The sequence below is a fragment of the Acanthisitta chloris genome, unplaced genomic scaffold (genome assembly GCF_000695815.1).
Source record: "Acanthisitta chloris isolate BGI_N310 unplaced genomic scaffold, ASM69581v1 scaffold26888, whole genome shotgun sequence".
Taxonomy (NCBI): Eukaryota; Metazoa; Chordata; class Aves; order Passeriformes; family Acanthisittidae; genus Acanthisitta; species Acanthisitta chloris.
In genome coordinates, this window is record NW_008689079.1 from 17,468 (window position 1) to 39,453 (window position 21,986).

At 42.7% G+C, this 21,986-nt stretch overlaps 1 protein-coding gene across 1 annotated transcript in view; it reads right to left on the minus strand.

Annotated features, from left to right (window-relative positions):
* Nucleotides 1–21,986, minus strand: part of LOC103808512 (unconventional myosin-X-like) — a gene marked incomplete at its 5' end in the record, with an annotated part of 47,201 nt that overhangs the window by 13,608 nt on the left and 11,607 nt on the right. The window contains 12 exons of the mRNA XM_009081302.1: nt 1,349–1,431; nt 2,293–2,361; nt 5,981–6,073; nt 6,500–6,566; nt 8,421–8,521; nt 9,245–9,391; nt 13,018–13,136; nt 14,005–14,134; nt 14,821–14,924; nt 16,509–16,593; nt 17,224–17,237; nt 18,549–18,673. Of these exons, the coding sequence (XP_009079550.1) occupies nt 1,349–1,431; nt 2,293–2,361; nt 5,981–6,073; nt 6,500–6,566; nt 8,421–8,521; nt 9,245–9,391; nt 13,018–13,136; nt 14,005–14,134; nt 14,821–14,924; nt 16,509–16,593; nt 17,224–17,237; nt 18,549–18,673 (1,137 nt within the window). The remainder of the gene's footprint in view (nt 1–1,348; nt 1,432–2,292; nt 2,362–5,980; nt 6,074–6,499; nt 6,567–8,420; nt 8,522–9,244; nt 9,392–13,017; nt 13,137–14,004; nt 14,135–14,820; nt 14,925–16,508; nt 16,594–17,223; nt 17,238–18,548; nt 18,674–21,986) is intronic.

Below are 21,986 nucleotides of genomic sequence, written 5' to 3' on the forward strand. Positions count from 1 at the left end.
GCTGGGCACTTCAGTGAGGAAATGAATACTTTCCATGTGGCTGCCTAGAACTCATGGGCTCTCCTGTATGCCACACTCAGCTGCAAAGCAAGAAACCCCATCTCACAGTGTCAAGCAGGATATTACACACAGGAAAGTCTCCATTCTGCACTGGCTAGGACACCTCCCTTGAGCTACATGTCCCCAGGCAAAACTATGTTGAAGGTGTGCCAGCTAGACTGGTGGTGTCACACCCTTCTGACCTAGCTCACATGACTAACCCCCATGACATGCTCATGAAATTGCAACCACAGATCTTCTATGGCCAGAGGAATTCTAGAGCTACCCTCAGTGTAGGTCGGTTCTGGGGAAATCTTCCACCATTTTGCCATTTCTTAGACAATGGTGCTGGTTCTTGCAAAGTTACACAAAGTTCTCCAGCACTGCTTGTGCCAGTTTATTGTTACGACTGCCTCTAGCATGATTTTCCTTCTGGCTTGTTGAAAAACCCTGAGTCCTTCTATTATGCTGGACAATAACAACCACAATTCTGGCCTTGAGCCCTGTGTAAAATGTTCCCCAGATGTCACTGTCCAAACAAGACAGCTATGAGCAGCTCATATTCTCAGCTCCCTCAGATTGTTTCAAAGCTGCTCGCAGTGCACACGGCAGCATGCTTCAGAAAAGACACAATTCTGAAAGAGTCTCATCAGGCTGGAGCCCAAAGGCAATACACGTGGTAGAGTTGCTACTCAAAAGACTTCTACGATCCACCATGTTATTAAATGCTTCCCTCGTTCTACTAGGTCCCATTTCTGTTTTCCAGATCTTGCTCAAGATCAAAATCAGCTCATTTCTCTAGGGTCATGTTGCAGCCCTGGGATATAATATTAGGGGCCATGCCAGTCCCTCAGCAACAGCTTAGTCTGGCTCAGGATAAGGGCAGATGATCTCCACAAACAAGCAGGTTGGAAAACAAGCAGCCTCTGTACAAGGGCTGGTATTTGACAGCATGGCAAAGAGCCTTGACTCATTCAGGGTCAAATCTGCCATTGTTGAAACAGGGAGGTAAGACGAAGAAGAGGAAAGGGAGAAGAGAGGACAGAGAAAACCAACATTGCCTCAAGGAATTTCTGTCATGCTTTTACAGCTCTTTTCAAAACTAGGACAACAAGAGTCCTGATTAAATCTGTGCCTCATCTGACTTCTCCAGATATCCTTTCTTTTGCCAGGACACTTAAGCACAAAGAGAAGAATGATTAAGAATGATGCCTGATGCTCTGGCAAAACCAACTGCTTTCCTTGGTCTGGTTATTACATGAATGTGGCTTAGTCCAGCCCAACAGATGTGGCCTCCTCACATGCATACCTGCTGTCTTTCAGCATGTTTAAAATATCATCACGAAAGGTGTCTCTGTTCTTCTCCAGAAAGCCTCTCACATCATACAGCACCTGCAACACAGGCAGAGCCAGTAGAATGGTGCCATACAAACCATTAAGCACTTCTACATTTACATGCCAGTATACAAGACCTCCAGCAGAGCTACACAGTAACTATGAGAGTATGTGCCAAGATCTGAAATTTTTGGGGTCAAGGAGCTCCACAGTTCTGAAGGTAACATCAAGAAAGTGGCTTTTAGCCATTGATTAAAAAACACAAAAAAAACCCCATCGAAAACAAGAGCCAAGTGAAACAGCTGCAGAGATTTGCCTGGCAGGGGAGGGTGTGGGGGAAAATCCTCTGCAAAGGTGTGAGGTTCACTTCAGGAGAGTGAAGTGAATGGGGTATGCCAGCCAGAGGTCTGACCTCCCAACCATTACTGCTCAGCAGATACAATTCTAGGAGGAGGTTAGCCCTTCTTCTATATGTAGGTCCTGCCTTGGCACACCTCCATCTGCTTCATATCTCTCCACAACAAAGAACAGCATTTAACCTTGAAGGCTTAGGGCCCTTTACGTTTTTGAAACAGATATTTAGCCTTTTCTCCTCCTTCTCAAAAGTCAGATTTTCCCTATTACCTTTACTTTGGGTTTTGTTTCTGAATGTCCAAGAAAGGACAACATGAATAACAGAAGTAAGGAGTCTATCCCCCAAACCAAAAGTTACTGAGAAACTCAAATATCCAAGTTGAAGAATATAGTACTGGAGAATGATATGCCATTTTAAACCTGTCACAGGTTGTGCTCCGGTATGGGGCATTAACTGTGCAGAAACATACAGCTCAGAGATATTCTTAATTTTTGGAATCTAAAATCAAGGACCTCTAGCCCAAGATACACCAATCATCTCACAAACACATCATGAACACCTACCTCCCCTGCATAATGTCTTATGCCAAACTGATGGTCTGTTACCCGAGGCTTCAGATAGTAGGGGTTGCTCTGAAATGAAAGAAAACGAAGTCATCTTATAATGCTGGTATAAGAATAAATAGGCTCAGTCAGGAACTCTGCCATGACTATGACCAGGCTGGGATGGGCAAGGACCTTAGCTATTGCAGAGCCTGACCACATCTACTGCAGCTATCTGCAGCTACATTACAAATATATTACTCAAATAAGATGGAAAAATCCAGCCCTTCAAGGCATTCCTCATGTGAGCAAGGGCTTGCAGAATCAAGGCTCAGCAGGCATGCTATGGATGAAATGTTAACTCTTGTGTGTCTGACACCTGAGGAGACTGGGCTCCACACAAACCATGTGGTGCAGGACACAGGATCAGGATGCAGGGAAGATGGCAGCTTTGCAGAACACCTACACACCTTTTCTTTGTCGAAGGAAATATCATACCAATCTTACGTCTTCCTCTATATTTTAGCTTTGCACCTCTCTTCCCCTTTATTCAATATTAATTTTTCCTCTCTCTTAATAACTGTTCTACTCTCTCATTTTCTCCCTACTTTCTCTGTTCTATGAAAACGATTTTAACTATGTAAGAACAACCATGCTGCTCAAGACCAATGATCTATTCAGCTGTATTCTGCATTGAGCAGTGGCTATGTAGGGTAGAGTAAGAATAAAGCAAAAAAATACTTTCACCCTAAATATTCCTTCAAACTCTAATTATTTCTATGCAACCTGCCTATCTAGTAACACCAAGTGGATTTCTCTTTGAAATACTTGCCCATTTCACATCTGAACCCATGCAGACTTCTTGCATCCAGTGTGTCCTTTCACAGGGAGCTCTCAGCCAACCACACAGATAACTACAACTGGTTGGATTTAAGCCTGGGTTAGTGCCATTTGTCTTCCAAAGGCCATGTGTGAATGTTAAACCCATCACACACACACACCCATGTCATCTTCTCTCCACACTACTGCGGGGTCCCTTCAACATAATTTTCTGTAACACTGAAGCCTGTTGTTTAGCCTTCTTGAGCAGAGAGTGGCCCAGTGGTGTACACAGTTCAAAGTGCAGGTGATCTATAGATTATACAATGCCATAACAATGTTTTCTGCTTTTATTCTCTTTGAATCCTAAGAATTTCTACTACTTCATCTGGGTACTGCTGAGAACTATGCTGATATTTCCATGGCACTATCCATCACAGCCTCTGTTTGGGACTTTGTCCTGAAGAGCAGCAGTCAGTTCAGAGGCCATCATTTCAAAGATGAAATAGGGACTGCTTTCCTTCAGGCACACCATTTTGTATTTATCTACACTGCTTTTCATCTTCATTTTACAACCCAGTCTCATAAGGCCCCTCTCAGTCCAGCCTTGCCCTGTGAAGCAGCAGGAAATTGCCACTTCAATGCTCATATGAGACACTGTCTTACAGGCCTCTCTCCATTGAGGCAGCTCACCATCTACATTCTGTGAATTTACCCAATAATGAAATACAAACTATAGACCTATAAATTCCTATAATACTTTCTAAAAATTAAAATAATTCCTCACCATCTCAGACAGAAGTACAAAGAAAATTTGATGTTAAGAGCAAAATGCTGTTCATAATTCAGCTCTTTCATCTTCAAGTTCTTTCAGCAGCATTGGGTGGACAGCTTCTGACACTGCTCATTTGTTGGTGCTACTGAACATTTTTTTGTTGCCTTTTTTTCCCTTTTCATATTGACCCCATTTCATTGCTCTTCCTTTTCATCCATCCAATCATCTTTTTCCAGCTGCAAATTTCCCTATCTTCCACTCCAAACTTATGTTACTGGCTCTCTCATGTGGATTGGTACCCTTCTCTCCCTCTCTATCAAGCCCTTATATTTCATCCATGCCTACAACACTTGTGGTTCCTTCCTCTATCTCACCTATTGCTCCTCTCTCCAGATCTATCAGAGGTCATATTCTCTTAAATCCCATCTTTATGATTTTCCTCCTTAAGACTACTGCAATCCACAGAAAATACAGAGAAGAGGACTTGTTCTCTTCAGGCTTCCCAGCAATGCTGGCTGGATTCCAGAGCTCTTCTAGCCAGCACTAGAGACTTTAACTGGTACAAAAACCACTTGTGCCTTCAAAAAATGCAAACCCTAGAGCATTATTTTCTTCATCATTCCTCCCTGTACTTCAGCTACTCTGCCTCTTTGATCTCTTGTTAGCTCTCTGGGGTTCCACATTAACTGCTATCCCCTCAAAGCAGACAGAGGTGACACTATGAACAGCTTAATGAAAAGGCTAGTCAATGCACAGAAATCACCAAAAATAGCAACCAAAATGTTGTGGGGCATAAGAGAATGCAAAATAATACTGTCAGTCTCATGCTGCTGTACAATAAACCACAGGTACCTTCTTACCAAGGGAACTGCATTCTGGTCTGATTATTTATCTCAGAAAAGAATAGAGAAAAAAATATGTAGACAAATTCAGAGATAAACAGTAGAAAGAAAGAGGAGCTTTGAAATATCTCCATTTGGAAACAAACTGAAGAGGTTGGGACAGTTCAGAAAGAAAATTCAAAATAAGTGATGCATTAAAAATATTCATTAGTTCTATATTAAAAGTTAACAAGTACCAACAACAATAAAAAACAAAAAAAGTAAATCAGGCATTCTTACATTCCTTGACCCATAATACAAGGCAAAGCCACAGCAGACTAAATTGAAGGCCCTGATTTAAGCCTAAAGAAAGGAAATATTTCCACAAAGTTGCGTTTAAGTAGCCAACCAAAAATCATTGCTATTGTATGCAGTTTGTAGTTGTATTACTAGCAGAATTAGAATGCAAATATGAAATATGAGAATTTTTTTTTAAATGCAGATAAAGGACACAAATTTGTATGTTTCCAGGCTTGGATGACATCTGAATTAGAGGACTAGGAAACATATTGGTTGAGAATGTTCTTACTAAAGTGGCAAATTATTCCATAAGTCCATGCTACAGGCTTTAATTTGCTTTGTTTTCAGTCTATTTACTATTTAGAACAAAGTGTTGGCTGTACCAGAGACATGGCAAGAGACTGCTACAGTGATCTCACTGGGGTTTCTGTGTCCCCAGGATAACTTTCTGACCTGCATGAAAAAGCCGTTCCACTCCTATGTCCAGAACACAAGAAAGAGGATGAAAGAATTTAATTAATTAGGAACAATAAGAGAGCTTTCATTAAAAGTCATGAGGCAAAAGCCGTCTCCCCAGCCCCAGGAGACAGATTTGACACGCTCTGGAGCAGACTGCTGTGAGTCAGCTGGCAGGAGAAACCATGCACACTGTGCAGCCGCATCCTGTGCCTGGGGTGCTGCCTCGTGTCCTGTCGCAGACCAGCAGAACCTGACCTCCATCCCATGCTACAAATTCGAACCTCCGCTACCCACAGCCTGTGGAATGCACACTCCCACTTCTCTATGTGCACAAGAGACCATTCTCAGGTTGCTTCACTTACTATTTTTTGTTCAGTGCAGCCTTATTAAATACTCACAGGTTTGGGCCTAAGGAATTTTTAAATTCTTGCACAAAGCACATATTTTACATCAACAAAACCTTCACTTTAGGTTTTGAAATGCTGATGGGGCTAACATACTGATCATTTGCCTGCCAGGTTATTTTCTTACTTACCATATGCTGGCTGTGAAGTTTTTCCAGAAGGGTGTTGTCTGTGCCTTTGGGGAATCGACTCTCTTCATTCACCAAAGCCAGTAGACCCAGTTTCTATAGCCAAACAAGAGACAGACTTTTACAGTCAGAAAAAGCTCTAACCACACAGCACCGAGCCAAAAATTGGAGATCTGAACAGACCATTGAGCAATAACCCCTGAGTTAAACCCAGCAAAGCTCAAGCTGAAAGCAGAATTCTGGCCAGTCGATGTATTCAGCAAGCAGAACTAAGTGGAGATTCTTTACAAAAAATTCACCTTAAGGTTTTACTTACATGCTAATCCCTGTCTAAAGCTTACTTTTGACAATAAGAAGAGGTCTGCTTTCTTGAGCTTGGACTATGGCTAGAGCAGCTCATACTTCTGCCAGGCCACTATAGAAAGAGGATCTAAGCAACTACCTACTTTTAAAACCAGGAAACTGCAGGCAAGGTCTCAAGACAATCAGCAGTCCCCACTGTGATCCCTGGAAACTGCCTACCTTCTCAATAAGGTCCAGGCACTCTGCATTATCCATCCAGTCAATGGCTTCCCAGTTTATCCCTTCCCTGATGATCAAGAACAAACAGAACAAAGATGTGACATGTAAGATCCAATGCCCTGGGGTGTAGGAGAGCAGAAGGAGCTGAACATGGCAGCGGTCCCAGAACTCAAGGCAATTTGCAGGAATTAGGCTTTGCCATGGCTGAGGAAAAAGTATAAGGGACACAATGCACTGCTAACACAAGGAGACAGAAGTAGGAGACAGCTTTTCTTATCTATACCAGCGATTTAGAATGATCTTGTAGTCATTTAGCAAATTTCATATGAATTTTAAAACTGCAGTTGCTCTTTCAGGAGTGATGAGCATCAGCCCAAGCTGTGTCAGTGATGGAGAGTTACCTGCACAGCTTCAAGAGTCAACTGCTGACCCACCAATCTGGAAAGCAGGCCTGAAGCACATCGGCCAGAAGGCCACAATTCATAGGTCCACCAGAAGAAGAGACAGGAGAGAGTTTTCAGGGAGAGTTTTGAAGACAATGATGCAGATAAGCTTTGCCCTGACATGCAGGGGGCCTACAGGCTGGCCCTGCATCCTTCAAAACAGGAGCTGATGTGGGTACAGCAGTGCAATAACTGTGCTTTGAAAATCATCCATGAAATTCTGTAAATCTGCTGAATGTGTTTTTCCCCTCTTATGACCTTCTTATACTCCCATAATACAGGATGTTTCTGTTTTCAGAATTCAGAGAAGCCTGGGAATAACTCTTACTCAGGAATCTAAGAAAGACTACAGGCTATGTGTGAAGCTATTTACTGACATTCTCATACAGACACCTTTCAGGTGGAGGCTAACACTTTGCAGATAGTGGAGCTGTTGCCTAGGCTTCATACTTCCAGGTTCAAAGCATTAAGATGAAATACATGGAGCTACTTACTAAACCTGAGGAAGCAGAGCTTATATGGTGCAAGATGAGCTTTAAGTACATCACCCTAGAATAATCTGATGTGTAATCAATAATAACACTCTCTCATTCTTTCCAAAGTTCAGCCACAGAACTTTAACTTCTATGCGATCATCAGGAAAAAAATCTTTTGTCATGATGATACCATTCTTAACACAAGCTTCCTGCAATGGAACTAGCCTGAGAAGTGAGCATAAATAGCCTTGCAGTTTTGTAATCTTTAGAATTTAATGAATTGCCTATTCAACTGTCTCCCTTTACAAGGCTGCTCTCATTTGCCCTCACTGACCCTATTCAATTGCTTCATTCACAAGCATAAAGGCTTCTGTTTCAGAGCAACAACTGAAGTATTTGTCTAGCAGCCTTCTCTAGAAGCAGAAATACTCTAGAACATCCCAGGTAATTCACAAAATGCAATCCAATATGAAGCCCACGGCAGAGGAACAGCTGTGCAGAAGGCCCCAGGCTCAGGAAACAGCCTGATTTAAATCTCCTTGCTGAGGAAAAGAGCCCTTTTCACAGCATAGGAATCTCTAGGACAGAAAGAATCATGAATCTAACCATCTTTAGGGGCTTTCCTTTTTTGCACACCAAGATTCCATCTGCATAACACCACCACTACCCAAGGTAAATCATCATTGAAGTCAGAAATAAGCCCAGTGACCATGTGTTCTAATGGGTTAAAGCCCAAGAACTGCCCATTCAGCTGAGAGACAGAAGGAAATCTGGGCTTTCTAAACATTACAAGGGAGAATGCTTTTGCCTGGAGACAAGTGACTTATGCTGGCAAAGCACATGGACAATGCTTACTGAGACATATCCACAGTCAGGGTTGCACTAAGGCCCAGCTGTCTCTCCTGCCTCAGTGGTAGGGACTGCATGGCACAGAGGAGGAATGATGTCCTCCATTCTACTTTCCATGAAAGTAATAGGGGCCTCACTCCCTCTGTTTGTCACCTGTTGTACTCCAGTTGCTCCAAGGAGAAGATGTGTTTGTTGAAATATTCCTGGAGTTTCTCATTTGCATAGTTAATGTTGAACTGCTCAAAACGATTCACCTGCAAGAAGACACAACAATTATAAAACTTAACACTGTTGTCCCTGGGCTCTAGAAGAATCTATAAGAGCAATGGGGAAGGTGCCAGACCTGGAATAAAGCTCAAGAACAGAGGCAAGGGGTGTCAGATGGACATGAGGAGGACAGTATGGGGAGGTCCACTAGAAGAACAGCTTTTGTAGCTTATGCAAAATTAATTCAGTAAACCTAAATCATGCTTTAGCATAAAGGATGCTAAAGACAATCGTGTTTCTCTTCTTGGAAGAAAGAAATATAATTTCCTAAGTGTTAGGTCACTGGGCTTTCTCTTCTTTGAAGTACCTAAGTAGTCACTATATGACTGTTCAACATACATCCCTCATCAGTTGCAGTCAGAACCATTAGACACAGCATTCTCCACGAGGCAAACCAGATGTAAATAAACAATGTACACGTAGAATCTGGATATTTAATTTGCATACAAGTAAAAAATTCAGTATTATCTATCACAGTACATCTGTTTAGAGTCTGTGTCACAAACCAGACCTTGAACATCATCATACATTAATACAGGTGGCAGAAATGGGCAGCTAAATATATCTTGCTGCTTCCAGGGGAAAGTGGCTGTAGAGAGATCCCAGAATGCCCTATGCTATGTAAACAGGATACAAAACAACCAAAATTCCTTCCTATATGCATCGACATCTCCAAAACCAACCCACCCCACAAAAGACAAAATCCTGACCTGAAAGTTCTCAAAGCCAAAGATATCCAGGATTCCCACAGACTTAAAGTTTTCCCTTCCTTTGATCTTTGTATTAATCTTGCTAATGAGCCATGAAAAGCACTGGGAATAGAGCGCCATAGAGAGAGAGTCCCTGGAGTCAGCTGCCTGTAAACACAGAGAGAAAAAAATGAGTCACAAAGAGAACAGAAGACATAAGGGGCACACGAATCTCTATGGGTCTTCAGGTTCCTCCACTCCTCTTCAGGTGTCTCAGCCTCTGTACTGGCTGTGTATAGTACAGTATTTATATTTATAAAGTTTGCAAATAGCCCATCCACACACAGATGAGTCATGTATGACCTTTGGGTAACTGAACTTGAGAGGCTGAAGGAACTAGCAAAATCAGTGACATCTTTTGGAACAACTGCTGTGGCAGGGAAGGTGGCAAAATACCTCATAGCTAAGCCCACAACAGTCACCTGAGCCAACATTTGCAGCGACAGGCAAGGTGTCATGGGTCAATACTCCTAGTAGAGCTGTCAAATGGGTGTCCACTCAGTTTTCCAAAAACTAGTACGGCAGGATTTAGTAGAGTATTCTGTCACCAAGTTACCCTCAAAAATCCCCTTTCCAAAACTTTCCTGGAAACAGCATTATCCTACTGGAATCAGTTAGGCCGGCCAGGACTCATGTCCCAGAAGATCATGGGTTGAAAGACTTTTCTGGAGTTGACCCAAAATCCTATGCAGTGATCATAACCAAGTGTCATAGGTAGAAAAAAACCTCCTTAAATTGTGATCACTAACAGGCAGTAGATAATTGGGTGTATGTACGTAAGCATGCGGATGAGCATTCAAAATCAAACTTCTGGTATCTCAAGCAAAACCCTGTTACCTGATAGTGGTAACAGGAATGGGCTGGTTGCAAATTTTGATAATACTTGGACAAACAAAAGCAGCACACCGCAAATCCTCCAACTGATAAAGAACCATGAGACAGAACCACAAATCAAGATGCTTATCACGTGTTGTCCTTCTGCACATATACTATGTAGAATGGGAAACCAGAGCCTAGGGTTCTGGAAAGAAGAGAAGGACAAAAATAAGGGTTCCCAACAAGACAACATGATCTCAGAGTAGAAAAAGGGGCCAGGAGAGAAGACGGCAAAGATCATGACTGGAAGAAAGATGCTGGAAGTTAGGAAAGATCCTGGAAATCAGAGACATGTGGAGACAAATGACAGGCCATACCCAGGGAACTTGGCTGGTAGTTCCTGAGACTGGAAACTGCAGCTACACAATATGAACCCACACAAGTTTCTGCCCAACCTCCTGGACAAGCAGCAAACTCCCGACTGGGAAAAGAAGTTGACATCTAGAGAACGTAATGCTGAGGGGAAAGTGAGCAAGTATGTGAAATAATCAAGCAGGGTAAAAGCTGCAATCTCATCATTTCATAAATAAACCACAGTAACTAGATCAATTGTTTCCTCTGTCTCGCCTGTGACACCAGGGCAATTCCTTCAACAGGCCCAACAAGCCATGGCAGATCTTCTAAATGCAACCTCATCCCCTTCGGTTTTGAAAGCCCAAATAACATGATCTCTTCTGCTCTGCTTTGCTAATGGCACAGGCCAACAGCCTCTGAATCCTTCCACCCCCTCAATCAAGCTTCTGAGGCCCAGCCTCACTGTTTCACCTAACCTCACTGGTTTTCTCCTCCCTTCTCTGCCTGGATACTATCTCCTCTCCAGCAGCTCAAAGCTGATACAGAGAAACCACTCCTCTCCACAGAAGAGAACATTTCAAAGCATGGGCACACACATATTTTCTGGGTATTTCTTCTCTCCATCAGATGATCTGTCCTACTAATTGGGACTGAGAATGCCCTCAAGGAGATGCCTCTGTAGTTCTCTAGCTACATAGTAAGTTGGACTCATTTTCCAGGAACAGGACCTCCCCATCCAGCTGTAAGCAAAGTCACTTTCTCCACAATGTGGCTCAAATGAGATTCTCAAAGGCTCCTTTCATCCTCCTAGTTTTGCCTGCCTTCAGGCGAGGAGACCCATTCAGCTCACTGAAATGTCAAAGCTCAGATGGGTAATGAGCCATTACATAATGAGAAATCCCTGGCAACTCCATCAACACATTCCCATGACAAGTGGGAATAGGTGGGCACAGCACATGAGAGTTTAAGCGGCAACAGCCTTGACAGGCTCAGTGTTCAGTGCAACAAGCTCAGCTAGTGAAAACAGCTAAATGGTAGTATCCACTTGCTGTCATAATTTTCTTGTGGCCCTAGTAATTCACTAGGCTGCAAGCAGTAAGTGTGGGCTCCAACACACAAATGTCAGGAACAGCTATACCATCAGGGAAAGCTCTGTTCAGGGAGCCTCTTTTGAATCCTACAACTGCACACTGTTGCTATGGACTGTACAAAGTATTATTTGTTATCCAACCTTGTGCAATGCTACAGAAAGATGTGGCTTATTTAGTACAGTCAGCTGAGAAGAGAAACTGTGGTACTGGGTACTGAGGATATCTACTACAGACTACAGGCTGAAAAATAATTTTTACACAATTTCACTGCAAAAAAAGGTCACAGACTACGCAAAAAAAAGAGACCATTTCTTAAAAGCAAAGCTTGGTTTGTGACACATTAGCAGGTGTTTTCACAGAAAAAAAAAAAAAAAAAAAAAAAAAAAAAAAAGCAGGAACTACTCTGCCATAATGAGCACTGCTGAGATTTCAGCTTGAATACAGTGCCCAGTTAGGGGCATTCCACTTCTTGAAAGATGTGGGAAAACAGAGACAGAAGACGAAGAGATTTAGAAAGTTACTTACAAGGAAGCACTGAAGGAACTGGATTGTTTAGCTTAGAAAAGAGAACACCACATGAAAAACTTCACAGAGGCCAAAGCTTGTAAGGTGGACAGCTGGGATGTCAAAGGTAATCTAAATATGAGGAAAATCTTTTCAACTCCAGACTCCACTGCAGCTAAAGCTGGATACTTAAAGATGCTGTGAAATTCCTTCCATGGGAAATCTGAAGGAAAGTTAGACAGACATCCGTCAGACAGAGCCTAGCAACTCTGATTTCTCTGCCAATGTAGGCGTTGGATTGATAACCCTCTGCAGTCTGTGCCAGCACAAGATTTCCATTACAGATGTTCATTTTGCTATAACATGATGCATCTTCCATCCTACTAATGTTATTCCTTGTTTTCCAGTGACTTGCATTTTATTAATGGCAGAAGATTTTCTACAATTATCTGTGCCTGGACCTAAAACACCAAGAGTGCCCTCAAGTGATCAGCAACACCACAAGAGCTACACGTCAGTTTATTTGGTCCTCTTTTGTGGTGGTATGGGTACAGAAACAAGCTACTGTAGGGTAACGACATACCATTTACCAGATGTTTCATGGTAACTGTGTTCAAGCTTTTACTTTCCAGTAAATGCAGTATAACCTGGGAGTTCTGCAAGGTAAAAGCATGCACATGTGCAATTATTACAAAGCATCTGATGCACTTTCTGCATGAGACAAGCATGACCTGGTGAGTTCCTGGCGAGTGAAGGTGACTTAAAACCAGTATTGTGCATTGCCATTTGCAAGTGAACTGCCCTGCAAGGCCTAAAGAGCAGAGTCAACACAGGGACCTGACCTACAAATAAGGGCAAAATACCTGAGGAAACAGGAAACCCTAAACTGAAATGGGTGATGCATGAGGGAGACAGAGGACCTGAAAATGCAGAAGTGGCAAAAGCAGTAGCATACACTAGGACACTTACCTGCTCCACAGTGAGAGGGGAGCTGATCTCTTCCCCACGCAGAATCATGGACCTCTGCGTCAGTACTTCAGAAAGCTGAAAGGCGTCTAAGCCCAGGAGGTCACTGGCAATGTTCAGCACTAATAACAAAGGAGGACACATGTTTTATTCCTGCATGGATCCCCATCACTCATGAGGGATCCATATTTTGCAGCTCAGTGAGGAAATTCCAGGGACTCCTACAAGGCAAGTGACTAAAGCCCAGCACAAAACACACTCACCCTTTACTTAATTCTTTTTGGGCATACCCAAATCTGTAAGCTCACATATCCAGTCTGATGCAGTCAGTACCCATTGTGGGCCACAGTCAGACGCTCATATAAGTCAGTCTCTCTGCTGACCACAGGAAGAACAAAGCACTGTGCAAAGCTCAGCACCAGCAAAATATTAATTGCATGAAAAGATATGTTTTCCTAAAGGCACATTAGTAAAACCTGAACATGGGATTGCTAAACTTGGATGTTAAGAAGAGAGGCAATTAACTTAAGACTTGAAGCACTTGTAATATATATTTATTGCTTCTGTCTGTGTAGGATTCACTTCACCAGCTCAGCTCAGATTGGATAACTGTAACAGAGTGCACACTAGCAGATGCTTCAAATGAAGATGGGGGAAAGTCTCTTAGAGACTACTTTTATGTCAGACTTTTCCCTGATCCTATTTCTTCCATCTCTTTCAACACAAAAGAGAAACTGCGAGGTTATGGACTCAGTCTGAGAACATCCAGGAGAACAAATGGATCACAGGGCCACAGCCCAACTAAATCATGCTGGTGCCCTGGAGCCATGCATCCTGTAGCAATGCTTTTGCAGGGTTAAACTAGAGGAAACCTGCTGGAAAAAGCACTCCAGACAAGCATAACAGAGGGAAAAAGGACAATGGAGTGAGCTTTATTGGGGGCCTTATGGAGCTTTGCAAGGTCTACCAAGTTTCTAGGGTCCCACTTACCTGCTTTTGTTGTAACCTGGGCCCCGCCAGCTGTCATGAATTCAACATTTCCCAAATGAAGTGTGCCAGAAAGAAGTTTGAAGATGTCTCGGATTTCTTCAGTGCTGAAGTCTACCACCTTCATGGCAGTCTATGCAAAAGCACACAGCTAATGTTGGCTGTATGTACAGCCAAGTACAATGCAACCAACCACATTCAGGTCCAGCCCAGGTAAGATGTAAAACTCAGAATTACAGTCACCATGAATCAAAGGGAAATGGGATGGCACAGCACCTCTTTCAGCTATACACCTGTCAGTGACCTCTTCTGTCTCCTATTCACTCCTTCATTTACTCTATCCCCACCTAAGATGGGTGGGCATTTGCTGCTGCCATTGCTGGTCTGTCACAGGAAGAACATGTTTGTGCCTACATGAGGAAATCCTTCCCTGAACACTGGCAGCAACAATCCAGATGTTACTAGATTTCTTCTACCTTCTCCCTTATTTTCTTCCCTGAAGGATGGATCCATATAATATACTTAATTTACTCTGGTCCTGGAACTGTTATGGGGTGGAGAGTGGGGTTCATACTCCCCAAAATTCTCCATCACTCTAAATGGTTATTCATCCTGTTTCCCAAATTCCCCCATTTCTGTACACTAAAAACACTTTTTGAGCTTTGTTTTTACCATAAACAGGTAGAGCTAACTTCCAGAGTTGTTGAACACCATTTGGCTTAGGGCAAATAAATTCTGCCTGCGAGATCTAGACTATGCAACATGTTTAGTCCATGAGATTGTGCACAAAAGTTCAGGAGGATGTAGGACTGGACTCACCATGACCTTACTGAACATCTCTACATCATTCAGGTTCTCATCAGTCACACAGCCAGACTGGTTCAAGTAGCGATAAGTCTCTGGCTCAGAGAGGGAGAGGCTCTCTGCAATAGAAGAACAAGAGGCAGAAGAAAGACAACAACTTATTTAGCAAGCAGCCTTTTAATTCTCTGATCTTGGTCCCACAAAACTTTGTATGTTTACCATAGGGAGAATTCATACACCTCAAAAACCACACCTAGACAGTGAATGCACAAGGAAAGGGAAGAGGAGGGTGTACTTAACAAAGCGTGCAGATAGTATGCAAAACTATTTAGGACAACCAAATTTCAAGCTGCAGAGTCACATAAGAATATCTCAATACTGAATTGACCAAAAACCCAATAATTTAATTTTATCTCAGAGTGTACAGAAAAATAGTCTTAACTATACATGTAGAGTAATGACCTCTAAATTAGATATCATCACTTGAGACAGAGCTCAGGGTCACAGTCAGATTTCTGAAGACATCTCAGTGCTGAGCAGCAGTCAAAAACTGAACATAGTTCAGTTCCTTCGGTTTTAGAAGGAATACAAAACTAAATGTAAAATGAGAATTAGGTCTCTGTACATATCTGGAGTGTAACTACATCTTAAACTCTATCTGCAGGTTTGATCCTCCATTTTGAAAAGAACAGAGGAGAACTAAAAGATCTACAGAGAAAGGAGACAAGGATGATCAAGAGCCAAAACCACATTACGGATGGGGGAAGTGAAGCAGTCAGGGACACCAGCTTGGAGACGGAGACGGGGAAGAATAGCAGAGATCTGCTGACGAAAAGAATTTGTTTTGTATGTTTTCCCTAAGCACTTGCTGAAAATCATGGTCCTCAGTATTTTCCTTTGCTTTAGGTAGATCTCTGAACTGAGCTATGTGGCCATTCCTGCATGAACTCCCTAGAACTGAAGCCCTCCCTACTCCCTTCCACTCTGTCAGGACTAATTCTTCCCTCTGATTATCCTAACACACAGAACAAAAGCATAAAGAAATTCCCCAGTCCCTCAAAACCAGAGTGCAACTGTAACAGGTTCCTGCCTGCCTATCTGACCTCTTCAGCAAGACCATCAGTGCTCAGCAGTGCCTGGGACAGGTAGACACAAATGTTGTTAAGGAGATGCTGCACTACAAAGAGGATTTGTCCACAGCCTGCAGCTGCCACTTTCTCTGTGTGCCCTCTTCTAGACCCACCTCTCCCTTCTCCATGTGCAAATCTAGACATGTTTTGGCTCCAGCCCTTCCACTACATTGCTGGTCTTTCTAATTCTTCTCTCTCCTATTACCTATACTGAAGGTTTGTTGTAAAGGTATGTCTGTCAGTCCAACCTTTGAACTCCTCGAACAGCTCCCATCAGCAGCCAAATCAAGACTCTTTACCCTTCCTTCACCTCTACCCAGTTTAATTACCTCATCATTTTGCAGACTTTTCCCTCCAGCTCAGAATGTCTGCAGTGTCTTTTCTCATAGAGCATTTCTGTCATCCTCAACTTCCTTCTCTCAATCCCCCTTTCTGTCTCACACAAAATCACCATATGGCCTTCAAGAAAAAGTTACATCTTAAGTATCTGAAATACCCATGCTCTGACTAACACCTGCTTCACATGCTGGAATGGAAAGCGGACAGAGCCATATTCCAGAAAAATGGCATTACCTTTCTGCTCCCCACTCACACCAGCTAGCAGAGCATAAAAGATGTGGTAATTCCTCTCTCCAGGGTTTTGGTGTACCACTCTGTTCTGAAACAAAGAACACAGGAGTAGCCAGTAGAAAGATATTTGACTTGCGGCTGCAAAGGCAAAGAGATACAGGTAAATCTCCAGGGCCAATGCACAAGAGGGGCTTCTTCCAGTGTAGTGATGGTTTTGTCTGAATAAGTTCTACATCAAGATTTTCTCACATGCAGCTGTGCCACTGAGCATGTAGACTTGTCTGAACTCAAGAGCATGCACATGGACAAACTGAACCTTGTTAGTTCTGGCCCTGCTCTTCAATGAGTTCCTGAGTCCAAAGTAAACTATATCAGAGAAGATGTGTCTGCATTTGGACTTGTACCCCATATTCCTCTCTGTGGAACTGGTTTCCAGGTACTTATTTTCTCTCCCTTTCCCCTTGGTAAACAGCTTTTTCTTGGAGTCTCTCTACAATGCACAGAGCTTACCAAAGGCAGGAGAACAGGCTCTGATAGATACAGAACAAACATTATTCCTCCACCTCTTCATCAGTTAGGATAGATGCAGTAGTAACATCTAAGGAGCTAATTTTTACATGCTGTGATGGAGACAGCATCATCCAGGAGGTGATCTGGTACTGCCCCACCATACTATGAGGAGAGGGCTCACCCAGCAGTCAGTAGAGGTGACACCTACCTTTTCCAGTAAATCTGAACAGCACATTAAGGAAAAAAAAAACATTCAAGAGACATATGTACAGATTTCCTGATGACTGGCAAAGAATCTTCCAGACACATTGTGATGAACCCTGTAACAAGCAACAGATCATTAAATAACTGACACTTTGGAAAGTAGGTAAAGAGTGGTCCTAAACATCATCTCAGATCCTCCTCACTACTCATTGTCGAAGGAGGCATGATGTACCAAAGTGATATTTAAAAGGGCAGGGTCAGATAGAACATAGGTAACCTAACAAAGGATGAGCCACACTAGGGACACCTAGAAAGATTAGAGGCCACTCTAATCTGAAAGTCTGTATTGCACACAGTAGGTCTTGCATCAGTTCTCATTGCTTCTGCAAGAGACTGCTATCTTTCATCTTCCAACAACACAAAGGGCAGAGACTAAACAATCCAAGCCTGTTATTTACAACAGTAGTAAATTCATCTGGCTGCTACTCCAGTGGAAATTGGTGTGGTTTGCAGTCATCAGCAGCTTTGAACATCAGCATCAAGAAATGTAGCGAGGGCAGCTTTACCTGCCTCATGTAGACAAAAGATACATGAAAGCCTTTGGCAGAGGGATATAAGGACATATAAGGAAGAAAGTTGTCACGGCACAACATAATTTGACCATATCCAGTCTTCACTGCCCTTGTTGTCACTGAAACAGGTTCCTCAGGGAAGTGGTCATGGCACCAAGGCTGTCAAGAGTACAGGGAGCATCTGGACAAGAAGCCACACGATTTCATTTTAGGTAGTCCTGCAAGGAGCAGGGAGTTGGACTCCATGATCCTTATGGGTCTCTTCCAACTTGAGATATTCTATGATTCTACAGTTAGGGTTCCAAGGTCCACTGGAGATAGCAGCTCAAAACAGAGTCATAATTCCCTTCTGCATCCAAGTACTGTGTAGAATATATTGATTCTTAGGTTGGTCTCACTTTTCTCAATCACAAATTCATTAGCAGACCTAACATAAGGAAACAATTTTATGGGGAACAAACAGGATGCAATCAACATGGGGGATCTTCCAAGGTAGCAAATTCCAGGGATTTAACTATCAAGTGTTGAGATTACCAAAGTGAAAAGTCAAACTATGTCCCTACCTAATCCAGCACCTAGGTAAACGGTTTCCAGAGTTAGGTGCTACAGAGCCACAACGCAAACACTAAGTTGCAAATTTGCCCACAGTTATAAACTGCCTTTGAGAAACTGTGATGAGGGATTTCCTGATCCACACTGAGCTCCTCCTCATCGTCACTCACTCCATCTATTTCTCATGCACTGAAGCAAAGGATACAATCAGTTACTCGGCCTCCCTGGATGTGTCCATGCTGAGAGAAGTGCAGCTGGATGAACTTGCCAAAGCGGCTGGAGTTGTTGTTATAAACTGTCTTGGCATTTCCAAAGGCCTCCAGAATGGGGCTACAGAAACAAGTGAAGATATGATTAGTGATGGGATACCATTAAACGAAAGCACGTGCCCAGTCTTTTGACATTTGCTCAGTGTGCTTTGCCATGAGAGATTAATTTGTTACAGTGCCAGCCTGGACAAGCAGGAAGAGCTCAAGGGCAAGGAAGGATGGCAAGAGCAATTTAACACGCTGCTAGATAAATTTTAAACCTCTGGGATTGCAGTTAATGAAATAAGTCCCTGATCAGTATGGGCAGCTGGTGCTCACACTGTCAAGGGCATTCCCCACCAATGTGGCTTCAGGAAATGAAGCAAGACCCAGTCAGGTTGTCTCTTTAACAAGGCAGCATCCCATGAATGGGATTGTATTTTTTTCAGGATTTTCAGAAGTATCAGTTATACAGAGAAAACACTCTGTAGCTTGAAACCACATACTTCTATGTTTGTTCTACCTTTGCTTCTCCTCTCTCCTTTGAAAGAGAAGACAGTATAAAACATTGCTTAAAATTACAGGGAAACATCTTCAAACTATCAAACAAACATAGTAATAAACCAATTTGTTTGGTCCTGAAATCTGACACTGGAACACACAAACCTAAATCTTGCCCAGGCCACATGGTTTCCAAGCAGAGGGACTATACGCACACTGTAGATTTGAAAATGACATGCTAAGAGAGCCACATCATCCACTTCAGGAAAAAGAAAGCTGAAAAAAAATCTATCAACAAACTTCAGGCAATAAATTGAAGAAATTTTCTCCTGGTCACCTTCCTGTCTTCAGGAGGTTCATACAATGTGGAAAACAGCAAGTTAAAATCCAGCTTGGTTCTTGCTTCAGAGAACAGTACAAAGGAAAAGCCCAAAGCATTCATACTGATGTGCTGAATACAGGCTTAAAATATTTATTTCTGCAATTTAGCCAATTCTAAAATAATATGAAGGCCTGACAAGCAAGGAGTCATGGAGACGCTACAAGAACAGCCTGTAAGTTGTCATGTCTAATTTTAAAACATACATCATTTTAAACAAAAATCATTGCCATTATTACCCTGAAAAATATTGGCTTTTAAACATCTCCATTGATCTACAGTGCAGATACAGGACTATTCTCAAGTGAATAATTATAAAAAGACAAATAATCACAACTACAGACACCACTGGAGCTTGTAGAATGCTTCAGGCCTTGTGAGTGTTAGCTAAGGGAAAGCTGTGGTTGCAGGAAATACTCAATAACCTTCAGGAAAAATCAAGCTGCATTTTCTTAATTTATCCCTTGAAACAAACACTTTAAAGAAACAAAAGCACAGAAATGGAAATTGCCCTGTTATAACATGTTACAACTATAGAAATGCCAGTCATAGAAATCTGGGTACACAGATCAGGATGCAAGTTCCTTGCCATGGAGAATCTGAACTCCAAGACCCAGGCCTCAAAACAAGTATGTAAATAAGGACATTGCACAGGAATATCCCAGTGAACACACTAATGCCATGAATCAACAAAATTAATGGGGACAGCCAGAAAAAGGGAGGAAAGGATTACGTTATATGACCACCACAGTTGCAGTGAGAGTGCAGGAACCAGCCAGACAACCTTTATGGCTCTAAATCATGTTAAATTATAGAAGAAAAGCACAAGGAGATATTTTCATGGTTTAGTTTGGCAATGGTCTTATGCGCACACATATGGCAGTCTTTCAGGGACAGGGGAGGATATAAGCAGGTGGGTCTCTGGAGTTGCACAGCAGAGGGTGGGGTGCACTGGTACAGCCAGGAGTGAGAGCAGGTGCCTGGACTGAGCAAATGGCCTGTACCATCCGAACACAGCACTCGATGAACTGCGAGGCAGAGCAGCATGTCAGGAAGGTGATGCTGGCTGCTCATCTGGATGTGGGCAGGGTGTGCTCCAGGATTCAAAATTATGGGAACCAGTTTCAGCAGGGCAGCAGACAATGAAGTCTGGATTTTAGAAATCCTGCACCATATGCAGCTTCAGAATTCAGATGCACAGTTGAAGACAAAAAAGAAGATTCAAAGACTCAGGAGGGGGGGATGAGTAACAGGAAAAGCGGCTATGCAGTCAGCAGTGGCATCCAACATGGAAAAGGGAGCTTCAGAGTGAAGCAAGCAAAAAAAATAGCTGAAAGAAAAGTTATCAGAATTTCTAATGAACTGATGGATATTTTCAAGGAGGAAAAAAGGCCAAATCAATAGTGCCAAATGAGTTTTCAGAGCCTGATTTATGAGAAATACACCAAGCATGAATGTTACAACACATAAGCAAATGACAGACAGCTGACAGAACACTTTATAATGCTGTCTGAAATGGAGAAAGAATCCAGCATTGTTCCTGGATATGTGCTGGGCTGCAAGCATGAAAATCCACCATAAGCCAACCAGAGGAGAGCCACTGGCAGAGCAAGTGAAGCTGAACTCCAAACATACAAGGTAGGCTCAATAGCAGTGACCGCAGCTTCTGGGTCTGGGCCAGGCCTTCAGTTTCTTGTCTTCAGGGAAAGGGCGACAAATCAAATTCTCCTGCAGTAGCTCACACAGCACTAGAGATGTACACAAAACGGGTCATGAGCCCTTACTTTACTCCAACTCACAGCTGTGAGATCTTGCAGACTCAGGAATTACCTACCCACCATCATAAGCTCTCTGGATCACTGTCAAGTTACCACTTAATTGCTAAGCAGGCTTGAGCCTTCTAAGCCGCTTGCCTTAAAGCAGATTTTGTAGATCTTAAGTCATGACTGTACTGCACTTCAGAGCTTTCTCCAATTTGCCTACGTCCCTGGTAAAATCTGCACACCTGCAAAGGATAAATCATCCAACAACAGTCTCTCGAGCACCAGGTCCAACAGTAACAGTCTTTCTGCTCAATATTGCTCTGCTTATAAGGATCCTAAAACCTGCAATGCTTTTGCAGCTGCCACATTAGACACTGCAGGTCTGCTTAGGCTGTTTTCACCACAGTCATCTATCGCTTTTCTGCTTCACTGTCTTCCAGCAAACATTCCTTCTCTCTACTCTCTGAGCCTTGAAATATGTCACTTGCATGCGAGTCACTTTCACACAGATAGTTCAAAGGATTCCAGCTTATTCCACCCCTAGATCCTGTTGCAGATGTCTGATTTGCTGCTCTGGAGGCTTCTGCAACTATCACAGAGTCCAGCTGGGACCAACCTGCAGCCTCACCTTTGACAGTACTAAACTGTGCGACCCCCAGCAAAGTCCTTCAGTCACAGGCAAGAGTCTTGTGCTGGAAAATTTTGTTGAGTTTAATTTATTAAATAGAATATTCAGGTGTTAAGGAAAAGAA